At 34.7% G+C, this 18,711-nt stretch overlaps 2 protein-coding genes across 5 annotated transcripts; both read right to left on the reverse strand.

Annotated features, from left to right (window-relative positions):
- Positions 1-5,865: 5,865 nt before the first annotated feature.
- Positions 5,866-10,387, reverse strand: LOC116011058. 4 transcript variants are annotated; one of them, XM_031250565.1, is made up of 5 exons: positions 10,211-10,387; positions 9,050-9,218; positions 7,293-8,412; positions 6,426-6,565; positions 5,866-6,305 (listed from the first exon to the last, which is right to left on the reverse strand). In XM_031250565.1, exons 2-5 carry the CDS (start codon positions 9,181-9,183, stop codon positions 6,197-6,199), a joined length of 1,503 nt encoding a protein of 500 aa, XP_031106425.1. In that variant the 5' UTR covers positions 9,184-9,218; positions 10,211-10,387; the 3' UTR covers positions 5,866-6,196. The 4 variants fall into 4 exon arrangements, with proteins under 4 accessions (XP_031106425.1, XP_031106428.1, XP_031106427.1 ...); XM_031250568.1 differs by having other exon boundaries at positions 5,866-6,302; positions 10,211-10,386; XM_031250567.1 differs by lacking the exon at positions 10,211-10,387 and adding an exon at positions 9,382-10,202.
- Positions 10,388-10,837: 450 nt separating this feature from the next.
- Positions 10,838-18,200, reverse strand: LOC116010327. Its single transcript, XM_031249681.1, has 14 exons — positions 17,537-18,200; positions 17,085-17,171; positions 16,112-16,212; positions 15,866-15,916; positions 15,072-15,243; positions 14,650-14,973; positions 14,111-14,314; positions 13,518-14,009; positions 13,141-13,350; positions 12,778-12,966; positions 12,395-12,567; positions 12,006-12,158; positions 11,793-11,874; positions 10,838-11,672 (listed from the first exon to the last, which is right to left on the reverse strand). The coding sequence occupies exons 1-14, from the start codon at positions 18,056-18,058 to the stop codon at positions 11,283-11,285; spliced, it is 3,150 nt and encodes a 1,049-aa protein (XP_031105541.1). The 5' UTR covers positions 18,059-18,200; the 3' UTR covers positions 10,838-11,282.
- Between the last annotated feature and the right edge of the window lie 511 nt (positions 18,201-18,711).

Here is an 18,711-nt window from a genome sequence, read left to right on the forward strand (position 1 = left end):
TTTTTTTTTTTTTTTTTTTTTTGCTGGCGTTATCTATCTATAATATGTTGCCTTGATTTAATTCATTTAATGCTTTCTTGGTTTTATGACATTTAATTCTCAAGTAATTATTGGCACATGGAAAACTATATAAAATTGGATATGGCCCATAATATTATTATCACCTGATATCACATTTACTATTATATCTGTCTCTTCAATCTATTACAATCTTATTCTTTTGGGGTCCTTGACATTGGATCAACTGAAAAAATACATACAAAAAATAACATTTTTACGGTTCGTCAATTGTCTATGAAGTAATTTTTTAAATTCAATTACAATAGAATTCATGAACGAACAAAAAACAAAACAACTACACAAACAATTAAGCAACAAAAAGTCGTGTGCATGGACAACTTAGTTGGTCATAAGAGTAAAGTTTGAAAAAAGATCAAGAATAATATCGAATCTCACCAGCGACAGTGTGAGCTTGCAATAAGCAAATGTCTAGTCTCTGTGTGAGACTGAAGTTGTATAATTAAAGGGTTAAAATGTTATTTCTCTAATACAATGATTAATTAACTATGTGTGTGAACACTTACCTTAAAACATTGTGAAAACGATGTCTTATGTCGGATAAAATTTTCATGTTTTAAAAAGAAAATGGCAATTTTTGGAGACATTACATTATATTCTAAATTCTAATCATGATAAAGTGGGTAGCCATCATCTCATTCAAAAATGACTATTCCAAACTTTAACTATTCCACTTAAAAGTCAAATAAAACTAGCTTAGTTCTGTCATTTTTAATAATTGAGTTGAACCAATTCCGACACTCAAATACGTACCATAAGAAAAATTGATTTTATTTTAATATCATTTATTTTTTAAAAAAGATTGAATCAACTTAATGGGCGGGAAACCCCACAAATGAGGTAGAAATCAAATAATAATAATAATAATAATAATAATAATAATAATAATAATATTATTATTATTATTATTATTATTATTATTATAATATAGTGTGACATAGTTTGTTCACATCTAAAAATAGTAGACAAAATCATTTTACTGATCCCAAAAACCGTGTCAGTCAGTGAACATGAATAATGTCAATGCTCATCAAACATATATTACACAGCACATGTACATATGCACACAATGATGGAATTTGTTCAACATACCATATATAAATAATATATTTACAAGAATCAAATTTTCGACTTAAATTTTTAATTAAGATTCAAGATATTTTGAAACCAAATTTAGACCAAAAAAATTACGGAATTCATTTTATTTTTATTTTTATTTTTAAAATAACACATGAAAAAACTTCTTTTTTTTTGGGTTAACCCTTTTACCTAAAAATCTAAAATAGAAGTGGAAAAAAAAAATGAAGATATCAAAAGCTCACAACTTGGTTAGCTTGCTACGTCTACCTTTCTCCATCCCCATTTCTTCCCATCTTTATGAGTTTTAGCTATAACATCATTCAATTCATTTACGTGCACGAATAACTCAATTGGTATTAATGTGATAAATATTATATATAAACAATAACATAGATTTACATTTTGATAGTCATAAATCAGAATTACACACAATATAGTGGTCTTGAAGACGAGAAATTAATCCTCTCACCTATGAATCATTGTGATTTACTCATTCAAAACCCGACAAAATGTGGAGCACTTAAAATTTTACATTGTTGTAGGCAAAATTGTCAATAAACAATATTAAAAAAAAACATTAAATTGATGAATTTACCATATCTAAAAATCAAACAATTCATATATTAAAACTTTAAAAGTAAGATGGTCTTGCGCCAAAAGAGGACGATCGAATGAGTATAACATAATTCGTGTACTAAAATGTTATAAATTTAATTTTTGCCAACACTTTCAATCAATTGACCCGTGAACTCTCGAATAATAGATGTTGGCAACTCTAATAACCCAAAAATAATAATAATAATAATAATAAAAGTAAGATGATATTCCATACATCCATATATTAACTTATCCAATTTGTAGTATAGCTAGCTAGATTGATACATTTGAAACAGCTAAATAAAGATTCAAAAAAAGAAATAATAATAATAAAGAGGAATTTACCGGTCTTGAAAAATGGGAATTTCTTTTTGTTTTTTTTTTTCCCATCATTTACATAGGCATGAATACTAGGATTGAGATTAAGGTTTCGCAGTGCGACTGCGTTTGTTAAACCCGCCGGAACCGACAAAATCCCGATCATGAACGCGCCGGAAGAAAGAGTCGATCTCGTCCCTTCCGACCACCTCGAAAAACTGGAGCTCATCGCCCAGCTTTCTCTTGCACGAAGGCGCCGCCCGCCTCGGCTTCTTGGGCGCCGGCGGGCACACGAGCGTCTCCGGGAGGAAATTCCGGGGAGATTTCGGCGTCCGGCACTCTTCTTCCTCTTCCCGATCGCCGCCGCCGCTACACCGCTTATTATCCGCCGCCGCCGGAATCACGCCGTTGCCCCCATCGTCGTCAGTCACGCCGGAGGACACCGAAGACCCAGTCTTTATTCTGGGCAGCCGGGTTTCCGGCGAATCCGGCCTGAATTCTTGAATTTCCGGCAAGTCCTGCCGGAACTGTAGATCTATAGACATGTTTTGTGCGTGTGTTGAGGGGAGAGAGAAAGAGAGAGAAATGGGAAGGATGAAAGAAGGCGTCGGGGTCAATATATGTATGCGTGGAAAAAGGAGGGAAAAAAAAAATGAAGAGAGAGAAAGAGGCGTGCAAGGAAAGATAATTGAGTGAGAGAAAAGGGCAGTTTGGGAATTTCACACCCTTTATTCTTTATACAATATATATATAACTTTTGTAACATGTCCATTTCATATGCCTCAAAACTTTAACCTATAAATACTAAATAGCTTTACAATTGTTAGATTATGCTTCCTGCCATGTGCTGCTGATCAATCCATATGTATATATCTCCATCACCTTTATGCCCATCTTGGGAGATCAAACATTATTATTATAGTTTCCCTTTCTCTCCTTTGTCCGTCTCCAAATAATTTACTCGTCAATATTTTTTAAATTTTAGATTTATACTATTCATAGCCAATAATACTATTTGTATCCTTATGTGTGGTATAATTCTATACGAAATGTCAAACATTAAGGGCTCGCTTTTGATTTTTGACACTCTAGGCATGCAAGACTGATTTGGATGTCATAATAGAATCATTTTCACTTCTTGTCCTAATTTAATAATTTCCTGACCTAATAAGATAAAAATTCTTTGTAAATCTCAACAAGTATTTTTATTTATAAAATATACAGTTATGAATCATTAAATAATGGTACGACGGTGGTCACTTACACATAATTTAAATTGATGTTGGTAGATTAAATCTCATAATTATCTGAGAGTGTTACTAAATAAACTCTGTCTTGTGATCCTAGTCGGTAAATGTGATAAACCAGTTTAGATTATCTATAACTAATTAACTCAAACTAAAAATGTCAATATGTTACTTCTATTAAGAGTTAGGCTTAAAACAGTTTAATTGCTAAAGTAAACGTGGATGGATTTGTTCAATTTTTATTTTTGGATACTAGTACCTACCAGCCTACAACCATATATATAGTCTTGTGATATGACAATTGAATGGATTGAGATTAAACACACAATGTCAGAAATACAAGTAATTAAGGGGTTTTGGGAAGAAAATGTAGTTGGAATTATTGAATGAAGTGTGGGTAAACATAGAAAATTTGGGAAGAATTGATAAGTGTGGGGCTCATCCTTTTTTGTATGCAATTAAGAATGAGTGGCATCCATCACACCCAGCCGCCATTGCATTGGGATTGCCATCATATAAACCCAAACCACACACCTAACCTTCTCAATAAAGATGACAACTTATTTTTATCAATTTTTACTTTCAACATATATTCACAATTTCACATCGAAAACTTACCAAAAAATTTTTCAAAACCTTGTAATTTAGTGACATCTGATAAATTTGTAACAATCATAAAATCATGTTCCACTCAATTATCAACTGTTTTTCAGCGTTGATTATAATACACAAAAAATCTTCATAATATCAGTAAAAAAAGTTAAATATTACTACTAAGACACTAGTCTAGTAGATGATACATCTCATGCACACAAAATTTACTTTTAGGGTAGAGTCTGAATATTGTAGGTTTGGATTGAGTTGCATTTCTTATGTACAGTTTTACGTTGAGTTTTGAAATTAGATAAATTTAATTATATTATAAAAGAATTATGAGGTATTTAAGTTGTGGTTTAATGAATATATGTTTGTGTGTGAAGTAGATAGAGTCGCTTTCAAGGGCGCATAGGATACCCTTGGAAAGAAGGTTGAATACGCATGTTATGATTATTATTATTATTTTATAATGTAATATATGAAGTCTCAATCTCTCAAATCAAATGGGCAATTAGGCAGTGTTTGGATGAGCTTTCCTACCAAATACCCAACACAAAACCCCCAATCTTCTAATGAATCTTTGCACGTGAAATGTCTCATCAACATCTACTCCATCTCCCCTTCATTTTTTTTTAATAAAAAAAAAAAAAGTTTCATTTAATCCCCATTTTCACTGTCAACCACTCCCCCATTAATTTACAACATTCCATCTCTCATCTTCATCTTCCTATCATCATCACTTCCATTTCCCAATGCAGCCTTTTAATTCTTTTTGCTATTCTTTTTTGGCTTTCTTTCAACATGCCTCAGACTCTCAGAGGCTCTAATGAGCTTCTAAAGATGGTCCTAAAAATGGGATTTGAAACTTACATTTGTATATACTCCGGTATTGAGTTGTTAGTTGCGTACTCACACCGGTATTAATGGCATATATAATATGATCATACCAAATATTATATATTTATAAGTGACTTGATAAGTTAAAAGTTAAAAAATTAACTCGACTTCAATTCAATATCATTTGTAATTTTGTACTCTAAACAGATGCTAATAAACATTATTGATAGGGAAATACGAAGCATACCCACTAACTCCTGACTTAGATGACTAAATTCGATCACAATAATATATTTTCTATTTTTTTTAAATCAGAGATCCAACCATAGTTGAGAGGCTAAGCAACTCATGAGACGTTACTCTAACCATCAGTGCAGACACCACACACCTTTGCCCATAAAAAATCATGGCACCATATAAACTTTCCATATATGATAAAACCATGCACTATTGATAACTGATTCCAGTTACTATACCTAGTACAATAATAATGATACAATTCTAAATATAAAAAGACATCATAGAATTTTCTATATATGTAAAAATTATATTTGAAATGAAATAATTATAAGCCTTGAAAGTTGGAATAGGATATACCATTACCATCCCAGCATTTTATAGCATGAATCCAACTTTAGAGATTTGAGGTTTAAATCAAGGACGTAGTCATCTCCATGCCCAATAAAATGTGGGACTCGGATCACACCCAATCCCATCATCAACAAAACAAGTTTCAGTCTTTCATTGACCGGTGATTGACTTCCATTTTCACAATTGTTGGAATGCACTTTCCAGATAGGCCACCCATCATTTCACATCTGAATCTCATACTATGCTTCACTGTAAAAGCTAACAAGATCGGATAATATCTATATTCCACTCCCACTTCTCTACATTGAAGGAAAAATTAAATAAAAATAAACAAATGGGTGTTTAATTCAAAAAATATTTTGAGATAATGTAAAATTCTCGAAAATCTCATATAACTTATGAATGTGATTCCCATGAAAACTACAAAAAAATGAACTAAGAATGTGATTCCCACGAGAACTACAAAAAATAACTAAAAAAAATGAACTAAAAACAATTAACCAAAGTTTAAGAATCCCCATTCTCAAGAATAATCTCAAATTCCATTGAATCAAATAAGGAAACTGATATTACCATATTCACATTCCTAAGAATATAAAATGCAGAGCAACTAGCTCAATCCACAACTCCAAATATTTTTCCTACTTTAAGAATAACATGTTCCATCACAATTCACAGCCTAAGTACCTCAATATCTAGCTAGCAAAGCAAGTGGTGAATGGGACACACAAGGTCATTCAAAATCAATCCAATCCATGCAAAACTTTAGAAGGAAACATTGAAAAATAGGACTTGAAGAGATTGCCATGATCTATCTATATTCTGGACAAGTTCAAAGGAAAAGCCATGCTTCAGTCCAAAAGTTTCATAATGGGAGTGAACAAGGCCTTGAAAAAAGCCAAAAGTGGATTTGATTCATGCTTGGTGGTTGTCCCTTTGGTCTCTTTCCATGTTTCACTGCTTAAAAAAGTATTTGCATGCAAAAACAAGTTAGTGGTGGACAACATAATTGCAGAAGATATTACAAAAATATATCAAAAGCAGCATTCGGCAAGTCCAGTGCAGTCATCAGGTACTTACAGATTGATTCTATCAAGTGGAGGATTATTTCCTTTCTGATGGCTGCTGTCATGTTCTTGTGTACCAGGTATATTTTTTATTGCAAGAGACTCCTCTGAAACTAGTTTCTCATAAGATCTGTTGGAACTACCACTAAAAGTCTGCAAAAGCATGCAAAAATTTTAAACTAAACATCTTATTTTAAACATAATAGGAGAAATTTCTCAGGTAATGATGATTCTCAGATGAATTGTTAACTTTGTACTGGGACAAACACTGCTGAGAAATGACAAGCATGACATAAAGCAGCCTCTAGTCAGCAATCAATTTAATGCTTATAATGCTTGACAAATAGGTTGGAAGGGGGTATTATTATTTGGGAATACCATTTTAACTTGACAATCAAACCATCGAACAAGTTATGATCCATGACAACCTCTAGCTAAAGAGGGCAAATGTAATAGTGTGATATAATCATAGATAGAATTGGATGCCAAACATTGAGTTGAAATCAAACATCAGGAATATGATTCCAATTAATCAGAAATTACTTCTAAATGTGGACCAGTTTTCAAACTGCAATTCATATAAAAAGCCAGATGATTGTAATGGGATGAATGCTAAAGATCATGTTTGCAATTTCACCATATTGTTTAAATCATTTACTTTGATTTCTTTAGGCACAACTTATGAATAGACTCCTTAAAAATGATAGTTAGGGTAGGCTAGACAGATAATGAACAAGTACTTGTCCATACTGATAATTCCAAGGCCCAAAACTTTTAGGGTCTAATATTTTTCTAGTAACCCAGAGTTAAGTGAAGGCAATGTAGAACAAGCTAAACTAAAAATTGGGAACCTAACTTTAAACACAAGCTTACTGCTTACCTTGGTTTCAACAGATGAATCCTTTACTTTTAAGTCAGCAGCAGTGGCTGCTTCATTTGTGGAGGAAGTTGAACTTTGCAATGATGATTCCAGGACTTTCTTGTTCATGACTTCAGAACTCATCTCCAACGTTGGACCTGCAAGTATTGCGTCAACCTTCTTGTTCATCAAATGAGAAGGATTTTTGGAAGAGTTTATAATGTCATGTTCTCTTCTGGCTCCCAGTGAAGTGCCATTTATTTCACTTATATTTTCATCCGAGTCAAAAAATGTCGTAGAAATGGGCCGCAATGGAAACTTTTCAACCACTACATCAGCAATCTTGCGAGTGACTCCAGCTTTTGATACCTTGAGTTCTTCTGCCCCATCTTCATTATCTGCCAAACTTTCCTTTACTGGTGACTCTATATAGATTGGTTCTTGAGGTGTTTCAACTCTCTCAACTGTAAGACTGCTTCCATCAACAATTTCCTCACTGCACAAACTCTCATTCTGAGCTTCAGTTTCAGTGACGTTACCAGAGGAACAGGAAATCTTATTATCTTCGACATCACCTTGATGATGAAGCAAAAGATTCCTTGAAGTGTCATTACTCATGTTGTCATCTTTCTCTATTGCATCACTGAACTCAACAGTTTTATCATCATTAAGTTTCTCAACATCTGTTTCAGAGGATTTCAAATTATAATGCAAAATCCGTTCATCTTCAAGAATTTCATTATGACTAGGGATATTTGGTTGTTCATGTCTGTCTTGTTCAAGTATGTCACTTCTAACACCAAACATTTGTTCATTATCTGACTGGTTCTTATCAAATCCATGAATGTGCCCATTGGAATCTAAAACATTTTCTTCACTTGTACTCTGGTAGTGACTGGGTGCAACATCTGTAATAACAGGAATGGCATCTGGAGATGATAAAGAAGAATGAGGTTCAACTGATAGGGAAAAGAATGGATGTTCATCAGTCAGCTCTTCTGAGGGCAACGTAGCAGGACCTAAAATTCTATTTTCTTGAATTATTTCTCGAACAATTTCCCGTACTGTGTAGAAAGAACCACCAACTTCCTTGTGTGTAAGATTCAGTGAAGGAAAATTTCCATTATTTGATTTCTGATATCTGCAAGCCATAGATAAAATTATAAATAAGTAAAATATGCTTTTCAAAATGGTCCCTTTTCAATTAAATAAATTAACCAACAACAAATAACTGATTTCAAGAAGAATGAAATAGTTGCTTGACCTCCACCAATAAACTAACACCTTTAGTATCCATACTATTCAATTGCACAAATTATCACAGAATGAATTATATAGATCAGAAAAACGCTAGTATACTGAATATTCTATATTGGCAGCATGCTTCTAGCTTTAACTGTTTTAGCATTCTCTACATTTATATACACACAAGTTATAGTCCTTGGTAATGTAACATTATATGCATGTTCACACAAAAAGTGTTGCCAAAGTGTTAATTTTCATCATAATCATATTAGGGATTTGTATGGGTGTTAGTAATACAAAGAGAGCTTATTTCTTGCTTGTCACTTCTGAAGTTACATGGATATTTATGTAAATATGACTAAACACTTCTAACCAGCATCCCTCTGTAACCCTAAATCGTTTTGTATTCCTAACACTTAACAATTAAGAGTCAAATTTGAAAGAAAAAATAAGTTAAATTTTCTTTTCCTATTAAACCAATTTGGTAAAAACAAGCAAATTTGGAATGGTGAAAACCCAATAGAGGATTTTACGTCTTTATAAAAGTCTCAACCATGGATTTTCTCTCTTCCTTTGAGCGCCTTATCCTTGTCTTCCTTCCTCCAGAATCATTGCAACCAGCAACTGCAAATGCTTGCCCAGCCCATGCACACTTTACTGCATGCATGTTGTGCAGAATGTTCACGACACCAAGGATGAATCCTACACTCAATTAATATGAATATTCTTCAATGTCAACTTCTTGCAAGAGAAAAGTATTGTGTCAATAGCTGATGTCCAAGAATATCAGGGATAAATCTAACTTAAACCAAATAAGTAAGATTTAACAGTTGATTGTTCTAGGAACAAGTCAAAAATTACATACCAATATCAAAAGATATTCTTCAGCCAAGCAACCAAATCACTTACTTACAGAATGCCAATCTCAAGATGACACAAATAATCCTCTCATAGAACCCAAAAAACGCACGCGCACACACACATCTTGTATTCTTGTGTATCATACTGAACCAAAAGCTAAATGGGATAGCACATCAAATGGTAATAGATAAATAGACGGCCATAAGAGCTTTAGATAAACCAAAATCACAACAGGATATTCTTCCACTAATTACTTCTCTGCATATTCATGGTTTTGTACCCTAAACCAAATACCTAGTCTGTCCACAACCAAACACATGCAAGACTAAATAAAATAGCAGTACCAACCAAGTGAATATATAAATATACAACCAAAAATTGACAACAAAACCAAACAGCTATAGCTCTAAACTTGAAGTATAAAGCAGAGGATTATAAATAGCTTGAACCAACATACCTCCCAAAAATGCTAGGATTATAATTGCAGCTTGTAAGACCAAAGTATAAACTTGCAAAACTTTCCAGTGAGAAACAGAATAGAAATTTAAAACTGAGCATAACTCTATAGATATAAAATCACTCATCGTCCTTTATCTTTCATTCTCTATATCTCTTCCTAGTAATGCTAGTTACCGAAACGAGAACTAGTCCCCCAAATAAAGCTTCATCTCATCACCCTTTTTCACTTCAGTTTTCACACACAAAGGCATCGTCATATCGACATGCTCAGAAATGACTTAAACTGCAGACACGGAAACATTTCCACTTTCCAGAGCTAACACAAACTGTAACACAATCAGTGTTTGGCAAAAACTAGAGATGGAGAACACTACCTGCAGCCGAGAGAGACAGAGAGGGAGAGATCAGAAATGAGCGAGCGAGCGAGCGTGGGAACTAAAACCCTACTTTTCGAGAGGGTACTGATAGTGAAGAGATTGAAAACCAAGCAGTCGCATTCCAGTCCAATTTTGGCTACAGACAGTGGCAGGGTTTAGGAGTCATGAATTCATGATTGCAGTATTGTGTTTATTTCTTCAAAAAGATCACTGGACCGACTTAATTCGACAAAAATGTAAAAACAAAAGCGGATTTTATGGACGTTGGACTGACTTGAACCCATTTTGCCAGCCCATTCATACGGTTTGGGTCAGGTGAATATTGTGATTTTGTTTTTTACAATACAAAACAAATTGGCACGTACATGACTCCAACTCATGTCGCATATACTGTATCAATCAGCAACCAAGAGTGTACTTTTTTTTTTTTGGCCATTTGTGAGAACGTAAATTATAACAATTATTGTGAAAATGTCATGGACATGCTTGTAACCACACAAGCATATATATATTTTTCCATTAACTTGCAAATTTTCATTTTAATACAATTTATTAATTGTATTTTTATTTTTAAATGAAAATTTGGTTATTGAGAAGAAAAGAAAAGGAAGTCAAAGAACCAAATGGAAATGGGGGCAGGGGAAGGTCCTCAAAATTAAAAATGAAACCATTATTTGTAAATCTGTATTTACATGAAAGAATACAATATGCAAAATTGTCCAGTCTGAATTGAAGAAATAATAGCATCTAGCAAATCATGCACTGAAGGGTTGGGTTCAAAACTCGGGCAATCCTCTCCTCTGAGTCTCAAAACTGAGGGCGAGCCAAGTTTTTAAACTTGTTGCCTGCTTGCTAAGCCTCCTCCTGTCATTACCATATATAAATCTGTGCAATCATCAAGTCAGTCATGTATGTCAGTGTGAGCTATGTTTATGTTGTTAGAAAGAATCAAGCCACTCCATCGGCGCTCAACTCTTCAGTCCAGGAGTCAGGAACAAAAAATGAGTGATTCTGCTGCTTCAGGAGCCAAGTGATTCGTAATGGCAAAACTCGTTAAGCTAAGGATTATCTATCCTCCAAGTGTCTTTTGTTTATACCCATATTTCATCCTGTCAAATAGTTTCTCTCTCGTCTTTCTCTTCTTGTCCATTTTTAACCTATATCTGTTTTCCCTCTCCCTCTCGTAAATCCCTTGCCAGTACACCTCACCTGTCAAAGGCCACAGCCAATTTTCATATGGATGGTCGTTGTCATCTGCAGCCTCAGCTAGGTCTTCGTCCATACTTTTTAATAAAGTAAAGTTGAAGTACTTTGCCCACATGAATCCTTTTCGCTTCTCAACAGGATGTTGTTCTTCCAACAAACCCGAATGAGGATCAATATAGACCATCTTTCTAGCACTATGATATGCCCAGACATTTACTAAGAGTTCCAAAGTGCGACAGTAACAGTGGTTCATCTGGTAGTAATAAAGAAACAAACACATGAGGAATCCTCTGTTGCCACTACTAACCCTATCCCTCTGGCCTCTCCTCAAAAAGAAAATTAAAACTAATCATGTTAAAGTATGCAGGTGTACCTCAATCGTCCATGATGACAGTACACAATCAGAGGTCTTGCTTGAATTTAAATGCAAAGCGTCAAGGGAGTCGGCAAACATCCTGTAGTTCATTAAAAAAAAATCAACTCATTTAACCACCTCAAATGTTGGATATAGTAATCATGGCAGCAGGGTTCATATGTCGCTGACAAAGTAGAATCTCCTTGCAGGTAAAAGTGTAAAACAAATTACCTGGAGAACATTACAAACTCCAAAAATGAAGGGGTTGGCATCACCCATGAATGCAGGGCAGACCAATGCCCACCATCTTCAGGCATGGGTGGAAGAGCTTCCAAGTGTGATGGTAAACCATACATTCTACGAAATGCATCTTGGAAGGAATTTCTGCATCAGCTTTTAAGGATGAGTTAAAAGAGGAAGAGATCAAACAAAATACTGCACATTGTTCATAATTAGAACTGAAAAGCATTAGACATCGCATACATATTTAGAAGAAACTGAATGAAAAATAGAATGATATAAGCAAGTAGTCAAGTTGAAATAAAAGGATATTACTTCCTGCAGTTTTAGAACCAATATTCATATTAGAACCATGTTTTAGCTACAAAGTGAGCATTTACCTGCAGTTTCCTCCATTCAGAATGTCACACATGGACCAAAATGTAAGTGCATTATTCCTTCCTGCAAGCCCACTATCAACTTCTAAGTGTGCCCAAAAATATATTACATCTCCTTTAGTATTTTCCCGAATTGTTTCTTCCAGAGCCTGCTCTGCCCTTTTAGTTAAAGAGACCTGTTAAATATGTATACAAGTAGATGTCAGATTGGAAAGTGTAAACAGGAATATATATGAATGAAAAACACAATCTTATCATACAGATGCAGACTGAAAGCTAGAAAGTGTAAAAATAAAGTCCCACCCATTAATGTCCTCAGCACAATCCTACAACTTCAAGAACTGCTATAACCTCTGTTTAGACAAGTTAACAAGAATGAAACACACCTTCCTCCCAGTGGCTTGCCATGACTGAAATCCAATCCAAGGTCGCTTATGAATATTATCTATCCCATTTGCAATTGAGAACATGCCTCCAATCTCACAAAGGATATCTCTATAATATGTCTCATTCAGCAAGGGAAGGCGGCCAACAGCATCCACATCATCTGACTTCAACCTTCGTGCTTTCGTCAGCTGAGGCAATATGTCTAATCTAAATTAGAATAGAACAATTGCAAATAAAGAAAAACTTATATAAATATATAGCTAATCTTCCCCAAAAGACAACTTTCTTATCTTCTGATGGGGATTAACAGATCATAAACCAATTAAATTGAAAATGGTTTCAATTGTTTGAGATGATCTCACAAGGCTTAATCCACGGTACAAAGAACCATGATGTAGAAATGGCCAAGCCCCAGCTCCATTGTAAATCTCATAAATGCACAAAGATTGTCCTGTCCTTTCTAGCTCTCCCTCATCCCTCTCATTTGTTTCAAACCGCAGCTTCTCAGCTTTACGAGCATTGCGATATATCGCATCCCACTCACCAATGTGTTTCTCCATTCTTTCCTCCATCTACATAAACAAGTAGGAATATTCAGAAGGCTGTGGAGGAAACAATACAGAGAACTAATAAAATGAGTACTTTCATTTTCTTAATCATTTTGCATGTGCATTGGGACAACCCTTTTCTGTGTGTGTTTGGGGGGGGGGAGGATAATCCTCTATTTAATTCACCATACCTCTTCCATTTCTAATCTATCAACTTCCTCAGAGCTCTCTATTTCTGTTAAAATGTCCCAATCCAACTCAGTTGGAGAATCCACATCTAAAGAATCATTACTGTCATCAGAGGCATTCTTCACAGAAACGAAATTGCCCATGTGTTCCTCAAGGTCAAAAACTACACTCTGATTAACTGGATCCTTATCCTCCATGTCGCCAGTGTTTTCTTCCTCACGGAAATAATACCATTCCCACATGCCCTGATTAATCTGAGAAGAATTACCCGGAAGTACAACATCTGATGGGAAATTGAAGACATTCTCTAGAAGTTTTGCATAGCCTGTAATGCATTCAGATACAAGCATATTCTTAGCAACCAGTCTGCTAGAAGATGCAATAGAATGGGCAAATTTTGTAAGTTCTCCATTAGAGATCAGAAGTGAGAAAGCCTTCATCAATGCTTCAGAACTATGCTGTGGAAATGTCATTCCATGAACCCCATCAACAACCTGCAGAATTAAAAATATCTGTTAGAGATGATAAACAGAAAGCAATCAGTTCAATTTTTCAGTATGAAATATCCTAATGAAGAAAGATGAAGATCCCTCACATATTTGCGTATGACAGGGTAATCAGATGCAACAATGGGAATTCCAAATGACATGGCTCGTATTAGTAATGGAGGAAAGCTCTGCTCATCTTGAGAAGAAGAGTAAAGTACAATGTCAGACATCATTATAAGACCATTGACATCACTATTTACACCATAACTGTATAAGGATCCTTGATCCAGTCCAAGGCGGGTAGCAACATCCTACAAAAAACACAAAGTAATTTATGCCTTATGATTAAGAAAAGAACTATAAAACTAACTACTGAGCTTCCCCGATAAACAAATAGTGTGGTCACTTGGTAGGGCATGAAGAATGAGAAAAAAAGGAAGTAGCAAGGAGTAAAATGAAAGGAAGCACTGAAGAAACTTGAACACGAAAAGGAAACTCAAAATAGCCATCCCCATAGGTTTCAAGTACACTACCACTTCAGCAAAATTCAATTAGACCATTGCTCCAAGCCACCAAGAGTCAAGAGAGAGAATCAAGAAGAGCACTGTTTTTTAAAAAAATCAGTTATATAGGAGAAGTTGTATACCTGTAAAGCATAATTATATCCCTCAGTAGTGTTTCCAGACAGGAACATGAATTTTAGTCTATCGCCCATATCTTCTTTTAATCCCGCATATTTTATTAGTAGAGGTTCCATCTCACGCATAGGCATAACGTAATCCCATGATAGCTTGCTGTAGAGAAATGAACTTCCAACAACCATAACAAGTATTTGATTTTTATCAAAACCATACTCCTCCCTCAACTGATATTTGGAATGGGTCTTACTGTAGCTTTCAGCTGCCCAAACATCTTTTGGTGATCCAGGTATGACGAAGAAGTTTCCAGTGTCAAGCACACTATATAACATCTGAGAGAAAGATAATTAAGTAAGCATAGGAAGGGTTTATGATGATGAGGAAAAGTATAAGAACAGTGTGATGTGGAAATGAAAAATAACATAACTACCGGCAAAAAAAAATCTGGAAACACAATAACATCAGCCCTGCGGAATGCACTCCTCCAATGTAAAATAAGATGCTCCCAGCCCATACTCTCATACACTTGAAGCCTATTTGCTAGTGTATCTTGATGAATTATCCATATAAGTGGCACAGAGCAAAATGGCTCCTGCATAAGGCTGCATAAACATAATACTCACAAAACCAGAATATTTCAAACAAATGAACAATGTCGCAAAGGGATGAATGTAGAGGAATTTAAATATAAAATCCAAGAAAGAATGGATATTGATCATGCCAAAAGCTCTATCTGTAGATATTGATCTCTTTCACAACTTAGTAACCTCATATATACTACAGAATCTAAATAATTATAGAGAAAACAATTAGCAATATATGAAAAGCACATATATATCTATGTTTCCTAAATCCTAAGCATTGAAGTGAAGAAATTCTCGACTGTTTAATTCTGCTAAATAGCAAGCAAATTGTGCAGAACATAGAAAAACAAGGCCTGAAGTGACAGTGTTTAGTATACAACAACAACAACAACAACAACAACAACAACAACAAAAAAAAAACATAACAAAACAAAAACAAAAGAAGCATTTTGCAGTGTCTTATCTAAAAATGTGCAAAAAGCTGGAATTAAACTCACCAAACTTCAACTCAGAAAATCAAGAGTAAAAAAGAAATACCTAATGAAGAAACTACCATATGATACAAGTGAGTGAGTGTAAAACCAAGAATAGTCTCTATATGCAAGAAAGCCAAAATTTCATCAGCTAACCAAACTAATACCTTGAAATGGCTCTTTTATCTTCAAGTGAGTCGGCAATGACGCCATCAAAACTGAAAAGGATATAGGTACAATTAGTCTGAGAAAAAAAAGAAAAAAGAAAAAAGAAAAAGGAAGCTCTATTTACCCATAACACCAACAGACAACAAATAAAAGGACAATAAAGAGCAGGTGGAACAGACAGCCAAAAATACTTTCTTAGTGACAACTCTGGAGTGTAAAGAAGAGCAGGAACACTGCATACATACATTGACCAGTCAATATAGCTATATCTTTCAGCATCTAAAACTGAAACCTTCCCTATTGTTTCCCACAATGAGCTCACATTGCCATCCTCTAAAGCATAAATCTGCAAAAGAATTATTTCAAGACATTAATTCATTTGCAAATTCCAAAGATTGTTTATCTATGCATGAAAAGTAAATTATAAAATCAAAAGCATGAAACCAAAAACTTAAGACACCTAAAGTTAGAATACCAACTCAGAGCAAGAAGAAAAAATAAGAGAAGAAGAAGAAGAAGAAGAAGAAGAAGAATATGAAATGAGAGTGAAAAAAAGGATATGTGGGAACAAAAGAGTTGACAATATTGGATATGAACTCTGTTAGAAGTATGTGCAACTGTGCAAGTTAGAACCGGGAGAAAATAGAGTAAAGTAGTTCAGACATATTCAACAACACACTAGAATAAGTTTTAGTAGAGACCAAAAAGCAATAAGAGAGAAAGGGGAAGAAGAAAATGTACACACTAGAATAAGTTTTAGTAGAGACCAAAAAGCAATAAGAGAGAAAGGGGAAGAAGAAAAGTTACTTGGATAGAAGTTATTGAGAAAGGTATGCCAAACTAAGGGATTAAGTTGGATTTAGAGTTAAAGATAACTGAAGGGTAAATGGAGAATGAAGAAATAGAACACCAACCAGACTGTTTTGGGCTTTCTTGAGTTGTAAAGAGGATGATAAGAAAAAATAATATCTGTTCATAATCTAAGCCCATAATGCAAAGATAGGAACATATGGGGTGATCTCACATTTCATCTTCTGCATCATGCCAGATCTATCTTATAGAAATCTATTTGGGAGTCTGGATTAGATGCCTAGGAAAGACTAATAGAGATAGCACATAAGTCTTTTTAAAATACTAATATTTAAAACACTTCAAAAAGAAAATATAACAATGAATGCATCACTTGCATATAAGAAAGAAATTATTCGAAGAAATTACCTTAATCAGATAGCCCAATCCCTTTAAATTCTTCATCACAGTATATAGCATCAAGGACAGTTGATTTTTCTTCATATCTCCTAATATCTTACATTATAAAAACAGATATTTATCACATTTATGAAGCAATGTTTCAGCAAAAAATGCAGACATGCAGTTCTGTAAGAAAAACACTGGACAGTGGATGATAGCATATCCTAAAATAGAACAAAATTAAAAGAAAGGAATTAATTCTCGCAGAACCGTGTACATGCCAATATATATAGCAACATTAACGCAGTGCATTAAATTAATTTACTACCTTACCAAAATACACTCAGTGGTAACGTAATTACAAGATATATATATATAGCATGATTTTCAAAATTTTACGCACTTCATTACTATATATAAGTATATACAAAGATGCGCTATATACACTTATATTATACACAAACAGGTACAGCACTTACTAGACCAATACGCGGAAGCCGAACTCCGATCCTAGGCTGACTCCGGAGCCGATCAAGACCATTGCCAAACTCAAACCTCCGAGACGGCTTAAACTCCAGTGAGGTTCCTAACTTCAAGTCCTCCCTAACATGCCACCGCCATCGCCCTCTCTCACTCCCCGCACCTTGTCTCAACGCCGACATGATGGAGCTCTGGAGCGCCATGGACGCCAATGCGAACATAAAAATCACGAAGAATATACAAAAATAGAAACAGGATTTGCCTCTGAACGAGAAGAACAAAAGCATCCTCCTGGTGAGGGAGCGGTGGTGGTGAGATCGGCCGCCACCCGACGCCTTCCACTGCCGATCCGCGGCAGCGGCCGATGACTGCGGCCCTCTGGAGACGCGCGGCAGGGTGCTACTGGAATTAGGGTTCCGCTTGAAGCGAAAACGGTCGCGGATCGAGTGGAAGGCCTCGGAGGTAATGGCATGATTGCTATTGGTCTCCTCGTCGTCTGAACTTTCCGAGCTGTGGCCCATTTGTGAATCGCAGGCGAGCCGAGTTAACTCAGCTACACGAATTCAGAGCTGGATTAGCTCTGATTCACATCTAAACTGAATCGCAGAAATGCTCCTCGCCGCTCTGTTTCTTCGCTCCACTGCTTCACTCGGTTTTCTTCGCGAAGATATTGCAATTTTTACTAATATAAAAAAAAAAAATTTTGTTTGTTTGTTACGGAGTATTTTATATTTTTTAAAAATAAATAAAATAAAATAATAACTCCGTACTTCCTAATTATTTGGCTTTTTCATCTCACTTCTCATAAACAACAGATTGGTTTTATAAATAAAATATATTATTTTGTTTTGTGAAAATACATTTTCCAGTTTTTATGTATAAATTAAATTGGAAATATTTTATTTTTAAAATTATCTCACAGCAAAGAAAAGCCGAAAGGTCAAAATCTGTTGAATTGTTTGTGCGCGTCGGTGATTCCTTTTAAAAGTACGACGTCGGTGATTGTATTTGGTCATCTTCCATTTGTAGATCCCAAAATTTTTAACATGCTAAAAAATATTAATGCATTATTGATATATTTGGTAGAATTTATTTTATAATTTATAATTTAAAGTTAAAATTAATACTCAACAAAAGTTATTAAATTTAAATTAATTTATACGGGTGTGGGACA

Source organism: Ipomoea triloba, chromosome 2, assembly GCF_003576645.1.
Source record: "Ipomoea triloba cultivar NCNSP0323 chromosome 2, ASM357664v1".
In the NCBI taxonomy this organism is placed as follows: Eukaryota; Viridiplantae; Streptophyta; class Magnoliopsida; order Solanales; family Convolvulaceae; genus Ipomoea; species Ipomoea triloba.